At 39.9% G+C, this 10755-nt stretch overlaps 1 protein-coding gene across 1 annotated transcript; it reads right to left on the bottom strand.

The window, feature by feature from the left end:
- Positions 1-35: 35 nt before the first annotated feature.
- On the bottom strand, positions 36-7980 carry si:ch211-283g2.1 (sodium- and chloride-dependent GABA transporter ine). The gene is made up of 13 exons (XM_038708340.1): positions 6616-7980; positions 6071-6205; positions 5756-5960; positions 3659-3791; positions 3442-3576; positions 3155-3258; positions 2915-3039; positions 2076-2188; positions 1812-1952; positions 1608-1707; positions 1328-1428; positions 1043-1210; positions 36-917 (listed from the first exon to the last, which is right to left on the bottom strand). Exons 1-13 carry the CDS (start codon positions 6788-6790, stop codon positions 765-767), a joined length of 1788 nt encoding a protein of 595 aa, XP_038564268.1. The 5' UTR covers positions 6791-7980; the 3' UTR covers positions 36-764.
- Positions 7981-10755: the final 2775 nt, after the last annotated feature.

The following is a 10755-nucleotide window of genomic DNA, read 5'->3' as shown; positions in this document are numbered from 1 at the left end:
GTCAATTTGTCATTGCAGATATGAGACACAAGCTGTGGACTTCGACAGGTTTTTATTACACCTTACATAACATGATAGAGTTGCGTGACCTATGTACTCCCCTGCCAATCACGTGTGTGTGTGTGTGTGTGTGTATATAATTTTTTATCAGCAGTGCCCTGTTGCATTTGACCTAATAAATGAGTCAGCCACAATGACTAGTACACAGTGGCTTATGTTTTAAAGGGAAGTGGTTTGATACAAAAGCTCAGCTGTATGAACTGTGACTGTTATCGTGGCATTACATTGTCATATCTCAGATTCAAAAGTCATAATTGTATCAACAGACATGGCCAAGAGATGGCACCCTCGGCAAAGCAAAAGCCTGATCCTGAGCACTGATCCTTTGTCTTTTTGTCACTACAGAGTAAAGGTTGGCCAGATATTAAAAATGTACACAGCAATAACACATTCTTAATATTTCCACAACATTTTATCACATTAAAAATAATGAAAACTGTTGGCAGATGTTCAACAATATCTCAAATGAAATTCATAGGCTTACAAAAATGGCCATTTTAATATCTGCACGGCAGATATGCAGCAACACATTTTCACAATCATGTAAATAATTCTTGTATACTAGAGTTTGATTTTCTTACCAGATGTTTGTTTAATATTTAAAACTAAGTGCAAACAATACTTTGTGATTAACTTGAGCTTATTAAAAATCTGCCACTCTTGGTGGCTAGATGAACATTATGATTGTGCAAAGCACAGAGGTATCAGAGGTTTGTCTGAATATGAGGTTTTTCAGGTGGATGGATGTTGGAGCAGATGACAGCAAGGGTTGGACCACCGTCTCTTCCTCCCCTCTCATAATACGGCATTTTAGATATTTCATTCAAGGCGTATGGTGTGATGGACAGCCTCAGTTTCTATAGGAGACATGTACCAGTTATAACCACTTGATTTTGTATGAACATCACCTGGTAACACGTGCACATGGGTACTACCTGCAATGTCTTTGGTAGAAGAAAAGTAAACCGTAAATGTCCGTTACCTGCATGAATGTGCCAGGGAGCACCCACAGTGTGTGGACGGCACCCAAAGGAATCCAGATGATTGAGGCCATGGCAATGACCCAGCCGACCCCCTGAGCCCAGGGAGGGAAGACATAGTCCTCATAGCGGGCTGGTTTGAACTGGATGATGGAGAAAATCAGGATAACCTGCCACAAGAAGAAACATGTAAAGATTAGTTGTAACACCTTCAGATGGATCTCAGTTTTGCGTAAAGGGTGAAAAGTCTTGCATCTAAATCGTTTTTAAAAATGCTGTTTACTTACAGTGATCAGCACAGGAGCAACTATTAGCCAACACAGTTTGAAGAAGATGTTTGCTCTTTTTCCAGTCATCTCTTCTAGGTTGTCTGCAAGGCGAGTCACTCCTGCACATTGAAAGCCACTTCAGTAAATTTTATTAACGTGTTGACAGACTTTAACAGCATTTGACAGTGAAATAGTCAGATATGCACATACAGCCTTACAAATTGTTAAGATGTGTTAAGTTCATCATCACATTATCTGTCCACTGAAAAAAAAGACACAACTGAACATGGTTTCTCACCATAACACCAACAGATGGCTACAACCTCGAAGAATGCAAGAAACATGATGGACACTAAGGCAGTGTAATGGTCCATCAGCTGGAAAACGTAGATTCCCACCTGACCACAAACACACTCTTTAGAACAGCAGGTAAGTGAGACTAAGGATCTTACAGTTTGATCATAATTTGTTTAATATTCATTCAGTACATTAAATCATGTACCTGCATGACACAAGGAATTCCTAGAAGGAACGCTGTGCCACAAACCGCAAGAACAAACAATTCCTTCCGTCTGAAAAACTTGATCAGCTTTTGATAGAATTCATCCATGAGACTGGTCACCAGCACTTCAACCATTGCAAACTGGCAAAAAAAAAATACACAACAAAAACCATACTGAAGCTCTCTCTAGGATTATTTATTATTTTTCCTGTGGATTATCACAGAAGCTGTAATGCCCCCCCCCCCCCCCCCCCCCTTACCTACCTCACTGTCCAGCCCGAGGCAAAGCAGCATGAAGAAGAACATCACAGCCCAGAGCTGAGCCACTGGCATGTTGGCAAAGGCTTGTGGGTAAACAACAAAAACCAGTCCTGGACCTAGAGAAACAAACAAGATGCCAGCGTTGCATTGCTGAATGAAATGGTAAAACATGATCCTTCTAAAGCAGAAAAGTGTGACATGAAATTATGAAGTGTGATGGAAAGAGCAATAAATGGATAATTTATTGGAAACAAAATTAGTGGAAACATGGGAAAGTTCATAGCTAGACTGCATGCATTTGAAAAAACTATACTGATTGATAGCACAGATACTACAGTTTTTATTAATGTATTTATTACAAATACAATTTATAATGTTTTAAGCTCATGGCCTTTTATTGTATTTAGGTTTGTGATTAACAGTATTTGTCTTTCTTATCCTGTCTACTGTGTGTGTGTGTGTGTGTGTGTGTGTGTGTGTGTGTTTGTCGATCGGCTGCATATAATTGCCCATACAGGGATAAATTAAGTTGCATTGAATTGAACTGAAGACAATATATAATTTGTTTTTTCAGACTAAATAACAAGAGTAAGATGTTTTATTCATTTCAGTTGACTTTTTTAAGTGGAATTCCTCCTTTGTTGTATCATCATAGCTTTCTTCAATTATTATGACTCTTTCTGTGAACTAAAAAATTACCTGTTGCACCTGTAATGACCGGTTTTCTTTTGTTGTTAAATTAAACTCACACGTGTATTATAGGAGAAAAAAGTAAAAACCACTCCCCTTGGAGCTGAAGATAGTAGTTGAGACTTTTTAAATCACTTGTTTTGTTTTCTTACCATCCACAGCCAGATCGCTGACAGGAATACCCTGTAGATAAGACATGTATCCAAAGGCAGAGAAAATAACAAAACCTGCCAGGATACTGGTGAGTGAGTTGATGATGGCTATAGTCAGGGTGTCTCTGTGGGGAAAGATGATATGTTTTATATCACGGTCTTACTGCCCAGAGATCATTAAAGACATTGGTGGTGGGGGGGGGGGGGGGGATTGAGTGGATGAGGAGTTGGACTTATTACTTGAGAACGTTGTTGTTGAAGGCGTTGTAGCTGGACATGGCCAAGAGGGAACCAAAACCAATCCCAATGGAGTTAAAGATCTGAGCTGCAGCATTCACCCACACCTGCAACACAGAAGGATGTTCAGCCAGAGCTTCTGATCACTGCTGATCCCTGCCAATTCCAATTATCAATACCAGTGCTAATATGAATACTAGTATAAATGTTTTCTGTTGCTACTGCAGCACCAGTGCCAACTGCTCTTCTGAATCAAACAGAATCAGTTACTCCTCTCTCTTATTTCTGACCTCTACTGAGAGAAGCTTGTCCCATTCTGGCACAATGAAGAAGGTTATTCCGTCTAATGCTCCAGGAAGCTGCGCATTATTGATCAGCAGGGCAAGCAGGATAATATATGGGAAGAGAGCTGTAAAGTACACCACCTGCAAAGAGAAGCAAACAAGGGTTGTGATGCCATGTCTGCCCCTCTCATTGTCTCTCTCTCTCAGTGGTTCTCTCTCTCACCTTGCCTGTTGATTTCACCCCCTTAAAGATGCAAAGGTAAATGAGGATCCAAGCCAGAATGAGAATAAGGAAAAGCTCCCATCGCAACACTCCTGCTTTCTCTACTCCACTTGTCTGCTCCAGCATCTTATACCTTCAAAGAAGCCAAATAAAAGAAAAAAAGTAAAAATGCAATGAATGCTCTAAGACGATTACATTTTACATTAATCCAGACATTATGCTTCAAAACTAAACGCAATAGCCATAAAAAAACAGATGACTCTGGAATTCTTGAGTCATTGCAATCAGTTGGAGAATGGGCAGAGAAGCATTAACATATGGTGTCCCACAGGATTCAGTTTTGGGCCTTCTAATGTTTGTGATCCATTCTGGTAGCTGCGTCACTTGACCACCATTGACCATTTTTATCTACCAAAAAAAATGTTTCTTGCTTCCTGTTTTATTTTGGAGGCCTCTGTCTCTGGTGTTCTTATGTTGCTTTGTTTCCTATCAGTCCCATTTTAATGTGTTCCACCTATCTTCAATCACCCCCCCCCCCCAGTTTCTCTATATAAGTCTGCTTGTTCCATTTGTTCTTGTCTGTTCATTAGTTGTGCTGTTGCGTGTATTCCTGCCTGTCTTTTTGATTTTTCTGTCTCGTTTTTTGGATCAACCTTTGAATTTTCATGTTCAACATTTAAATGGATTACTATCAAATCCTGTACAGGCATTCGTGGTTCCCAGAGGATGGATCCTAATTTTGGAGGGATTGCTGGACTTTTTCCTTTAGTGGCACCATGAGTTTAATGTTTTGTGCTTTTAGTGAAATGTCTTTACAACTACTGTACAGATGGACTTCCATAGAATTTGTTTTTAATATGCATGGTACCCTGAAAATGATTTTGGCAATCCTCTGACTTTGTCTGGCACCACCAGCAGGATCATATTTTTGTGGATTAAAGTAAAATTCCCATCAGCATCAACTGTACTTCGCATTGCTTACACTGTACATAACAACAACCAATACCATAGATATAATAAATAGTTCACGCCCACACTGTATTTTTTAAATCTCATAGCTCATTTTACATCTCTGCTCACGCAACACTGCTTAGACTGCCATAAAGGTGACTAAACATGCTGACCCCTGTGCTTATCCTGAAACAACAAATAAGCTATGTCACACACACACACGCTTCTTAACATGTGCATGGTCACACCATGACAAACTTTTCTAATAGAGGTTGCCAAAGACCTTCATTCTGACCACACCCTCTGGCCAAATTTAACTACTGAATATCAAAAACAAATTTTGCACATTCATTTTCTGTTCTGTCTGTCTAACAAAGTGGTTTTGTTTAGAAAGAACGTTACAGCCTAACAGAGCCGCTAGCATGGGTGTAGACCCTCAACCGGGGCCACCACAAATAGGTTGGCATAGTGGGTCAGTGGTTAAAGCTATTGCATTACAGCAAAAAAGATATTTGCTTGTTAATATGGGGTTCCTTCTACAGTCTAAAGACCAGAGTGTTTCTAGACTTTAAATCATCAACAATGATTGACTGGCTGACGCATTCCATGTAATGTTAAAACGTGTTTTAACATAATCAGATTCAATTTCTACATGTATCCTCTAACTGCAGTAAAAGAAGTTAATAAGTAAACCAAAAATGTGAGGTTTCACTCCACTGTCCTAACAGCAGGACATACACAATGAAAAATGTAGGTTTCTTCTTTATGAAAAGTTTGTCCACATCAAAACCAAAGAAACACTTCTATAACTGCAGCACACAGAAGAACTTAGTTAGAAACAATTTATACTAGACAAATGAGATGCTTAGAATGATGAAGTGAAAACTGACTTAACATTTCCCACACTTCCCACAGATACCTGATCTGTTTGTCAAGCTCTTATCACTAACCTTCCCTTTGACTGATATCCCGCACATGACTCTGATAAGATGTTGATTCAATTTTATGTTGAAATAATACTAATAATATAATTTTGTTGTGTGAACAGGCTAGCCTTTTGTAATCCTGCTATAATCTAATCATTATCTAGTCTGGTTTTATAATTGTGAGAACAAGCACTGGTTTCTCCCACACAGTGAAACGTACTTGAAGAACTCCTGGCTAGCTGTGGAGGAGTAGCTGCTGTTGGTGGCGTGATTGGTACAGTTTAGGGTGTTCCAGGTGTTGTTGCAGTTCTGCCAGGGAAGCGGGGCGTGGAAGGAGTTGAAGAGATAATACAGGGCCCAGGTGATGACGACATTGTAGTAGGTGCACATGATGAAGGAGATGGCTACTGATGCCATGCCCACTCCTGAGGACGGACACAAATTATGTCAAAATTGTGTTTTTGCAGCCAGACAATTGTCCGTTTTTTACAGTATGGATACATTTCAGTGACAACAGTTCAAAGCCATGGACTACCTTTCAACAGTGGGCATACAGTAGCCAGTGCATGGACTGGCCCCCTCCTCGTGTACTGACCCACAGTCAGTTCCATGTAGAGCAGAGGGATCCCCAACACCACCAGCATAAACAGGTATGGCAATAAAAAGGCACCTGGCAGGAAGTGAATGCAGGTCAACTGTCACACACATTTAGCTGGCAAAGGCAGTTCTGACTGCTAGTTTTAATGGTGTTTTCTAATCTTTAACGTTTGTCAAAGTCAACCTGCTCTTGCATTTTCCTCATGTCTTGGATCATTTGTAATAGTCAAGGGATGTATGGTATAGTAGTTTACATCTTTAAATATTGTAAACCATTGTTCCTTCCGACTGTGCGGATTTTCAGAGTACAGTATGGACAATGTTTTTAACACAATCCGTATCACTACACAACAAAGTGTTTGACCCTCACGAACAGCACAGTTTGTTAATCGTTGGACCCAGTTATGAGACCGATGTATATGTATAGATGGTGGTCTGGTTTCATAATTTAGTTTGAGGATGAAATGGCAGCTTCGTTCTCACCTCCTCCACTCCTGTAGCACAGATAAGGGAACCTCCAAACGTTGCCCAGACCCACAGCACAGCCGATGCCAGCCAGGGTGAACTCTATCTGCCTGCTCCATGTTGGTCTGTTGAGCTGCTGCTCCATGTCTGCTCCCTGTGTCACCACTGGTGCTCGTCTAAGCCCAAACTCCATGGAAAGGTTGGCTTTAAGTGACTGTGGGTGATATAACCTTCCTTTTTATTATCCTTAATGATTAGCTTAGCAGAAACACTCCACCATGCAGCAGCTCAGAGGCTCACAAAGAGGGAATGTTGAATAAGTGTCAAAACTCATCAGAGCTGTGGTTTTGACTAACATACACTGCACAAGTGTTAGCAGAATGTTTTATTAAACAATACTTAAGACAACATTAATTATGTTGACAGCCAAATAAATCATTTTCAAAAAATTCTAAACTTAACAATTATTGATCAGCAAGTGGAAATTCTTACTTTTGCATTGACAATACTTACAACATTTTCTATAAATGTGACAAAAGTGACATTATCCATGTAGTTAAGAAGTTCAAAGACGACATTACTATTTGACAATGACACATTTGACATTTCCTGGATTCCACTTTATACCAAAATCTTTACATCATCAAAAATCCAAAGCTCTCCACAAAGACAAAAGGAGACAACTTGACCTTGTATGACTAGTTTGTTACACGTGCAGTATGCAAAACATGAAATGAGTGTCTTAAAAACTTACATCATCATCAAACCACATTCCTGTAGCCATATACCTGTATCATATAACCTTTATGATAAGCAGAGATTGCCTTTGCAATAAGGCTCATGCCCCAGTTGGATAATTATATCACAAATTAGATGAAGTGCAAACAGGAGAGAGCCCAAACGCAAGACACTGGAAAGTTGACTGAAGGAGCACAGGTTTTAATCCAAAACCACAAAAACTCAGGCTTACATGCACTTCGGGTGTAAAATGTCCAAACAGCGGATCAGGCAGCACAGGCACAGGCACAGGCAGAACACTCACCCCACGACAATGACCGGACAGAGACTGAACAGAAACAGCAAACATTTAACACCAGGGACTAGCATGGACTAACAGAACAGGGCAGGGAACAGAGACAGCACGAACCAGGAAATAAGACTACACTAAACATGGGACAGATCAGAAATATAGAAGATACCAAAATACTGAACACAAGCAAACAGATTATGACCAGATAAACAATAATTTCAGGTAGAGGAAGCACTCGAGTGGCCTTTTATTGTGGTCAGCCTAAGGCACACCTGTGCAATACCCATGCTGTCTGATCAGCATCTTGATATGCCACACCTGTGAGGTGGATGGATTATCTCGCCAATGGAGAAGTGCACACTAACACAGATTTTGACAGATTTGTGAACAATATTTGAGAGAAAAAGGCCTTTTGTGTACATAGAATGATGAATGGGGGCAAAAACTAGTGTTGCGTTTATAATTTTGTTCAGTGTAGCTCTTTGGTTGCTGAACACCATGATGACAAAAGAAAACAGATTTGGAACAAAACACTGAACATAAAGAATCAGCTTGATGTTAGCATCTGTACAATATGAAGCAAAGCTTAAAAAATAAGCGTTTGTTATTTAGCTTATATAGAAGAGGTTGTGTTACATGCTCATTGCAACACCTTTGTGGTTTGTGTCTGTTGGCCACTTACTAAATGGACTGGGTACATCAGACTTCTGCTTGGCACCTGGGAGAGTCGGGTTTGAGTCATAAAGCACTGCTTTAATCCTATACTAGTGCTATACTCCAGTGTAGGGGTAAACTTCTGTTTGCAGAGAAGATGTTGAATCAGTTAGTTTGGATGCTATCCATGGTTACTTTAGTTTTCTTCTGAGCAGGTGTTCTGCTTGTTCTTGAGGACCCTCACCATAGCCTGAAGCTCTTGCCCTTATGAGAGATCCAGGCTCCCCCAGCACACAGCCATTGTCGTCCAGGCCTAGTCCCAGTCTGTTCCTGCCCTAAAGCATGTCTTGTCATTTTGTATTGCAGCAGCAGCACTCACACATCCATCTGTCGGACAGGTGGAAAACAGGACATCATGAGGGCACAGAAATGGCGTAGCTGATAAACCTATACGCACCAACAAAATTCTCTTTACATCCCATCAGCAATCATTAAATCAAATGCTCTGAAAAACAGTCACTGTGGCTGTCACAGTAATAAGCACCTGTCTACCTACCTGTGTGCTCTCTATCCATGCATTCATTGCGCATGAAAATGTGTTTTGGGCTAGTGCCATCCGAGGGAGGTTTGACTCTGCCAAGGTCAGGAGTCTAAATGTGGGCCAGGTTCTGCCACCCCACCGCAGAGGTTATCAGCTTATCACCATGTATACAGAGGCAACTGCTATGGTGCAATAAGTGGCATTCTCAGTGGAATTCGCTGGAAAGTGGTCATTCAGATCTGATTACAGTGTCCATGAATGCCTACCTGTGCAGGAGGGCAGGATGTGCCACGCCTTTTCTGCAGTACTTTAGCCCATCAAATCTTACTTTGGTACTTACTTAGGTTACAGATCGCACATGTATCTAAGACTCTTCAACTCAGCAATGACATAATGTGATGTTGTCTCTGTAACATCAGCCAACATTTTCGCAGCACTATTTTATTCCTGGACTTAGCAATTACACATACACAATTTATTATGATATATTATATCTTATGCACTCTGTATTATTACTTGCACTGTAAATCGATAGCTTTATTTTGATAGCCTAAATAAACGCTAAACTACACTCCTGTCGTGTGTAATTATTTTTACTTCTACACTGTGCAACTACCTCCTGCTGCAACCTGTGCAATGTTCAATCAATCACATCTGTACATAAAAGGTGTACATTATATGCACATAACTCTTATTCTTATCTGTTTGTTTTTTTTATTGTTTGATTTTTTTACTCTATTTTTATTTAATGTGCACTTTATTATCTGATGAATTCTCCCAGTGTGGGATCAATAAATTCTATCTTAAGTTATCTGACAAGGAGAAAATATGTATAAATTGCTTTGAATATTCTTGATTTTACTCAGCCCTGGGAATGAGTCTTCTTACTTTGAGATATACAGCTCCTGTTATCAATGAAACTGTCACTGTAATGTACACTGTATACCCTATTGTTTATACTTGATTGTATTATGTGATCGACACACACTTTACTGTTTTTATTGGCCACTTTGGCCACCTTGAGTTTGTAAAGTTTTCAATTTCACTTCTCTCTTGTTGACCTTCTTGAAAATGAGATGGTCCATCTCAAGGGTTTATCCTAATACATACATATGAACACCAACCAAAGAATTAAAATCTTTTGACTGGATTGTACTTGCTCTGGGGTCTATACCAGAAAGCAGGTTTAACAAACTCTGATTTTTACAATTTAAACTGAGATTACATATTATGTGCAATTAACATTTTATTGGAACTGTTCTAACAAACTAGCAGCTGTCTTATGTCACAGAGCCACAGTGTTATATTTGAGTGAGGGCAAAACAGCTCATAAAATTGGTAACTTTAGATAGTCCTGAGTAACAAACTAATGTCCAACCAAGATTTAGATTCTGACAAGGGCCTACAGTAAACCGCTAATGCGCTGAATCAGTGAGGAAACGAAACAGTCTGGCTCTGTGAGAAGCAGGAGACACACTGAGCAGAGAAACTCAGAGTTTGTTGAACAAAACGTGCCAGTGAGAAGGGTATGTTCCCAGGATGAACCAGAGTTCACAGAAAATTATTAGTAAATTTGGGACTGAAAACCATTTCAGGGATAGTGTGGATTACACCCCTTGTGAAAATACAATGAAGCTGCTTGCTTTCATAGAAAATTTAGAAATAGGAGAAGTTTCATATTTCAAAAACACTGTATGAGTTGTGTTTGCACACACTGTAGCAAAATTCTACACTAGCACACTTCCATCTGCATTAGGTGTGTCCTTGCAAACCCTGATAGATTTCACAAAACTGTACTCTCTAACAGCACTATTTGACCATGATACTGATGGACATAGTATTGGACTAGTACTATTTGATCAGGTCTCTAAACGCAATGCCGAGTACCACAAACCACGTCTCTCTCAGGAAAACTGCAGTTATTCTTGTTTAG

The sequence above is a fragment of the Micropterus salmoides genome, unplaced genomic scaffold (genome assembly GCF_014851395.1).
Source record: "Micropterus salmoides isolate LMB-PRFRI ecotype aquatic unplaced genomic scaffold, ASM1485139v1 Ms_hic_scaffold_9, whole genome shotgun sequence".
Taxonomy (NCBI): Eukaryota; Metazoa; Chordata; class Actinopteri; order Centrarchiformes; family Centrarchidae; genus Micropterus; species Micropterus salmoides.
Note: the sequence above shows the minus strand (reverse complement) of the source record. Positions and strands in the feature narration are given on the sequence as shown.

Coding starts and splice junctions, on each gene's coding strand:
- si:ch211-283g2.1 (XM_038708340.1), bottom strand. CDS start 6,790: ATGGAGTTTGGGCTTAGACGAGCACCAGTGGTGACACAGGGAGCAGAC. Junction 6,206..6,615: donor GTGCTACAGGAGTGGAGGAG/GTGAGAACGAAG, acceptor ACTTCCTGCCAG/GTGCCTTTTTATTGCCATAC. Junction 1,429..1,607: donor AGCCATCTGTTGGTGTTATG/GTGAGAAACCAT, acceptor TTCAATGTGCAG/GAGTGACTCGCCTTGCAGAC.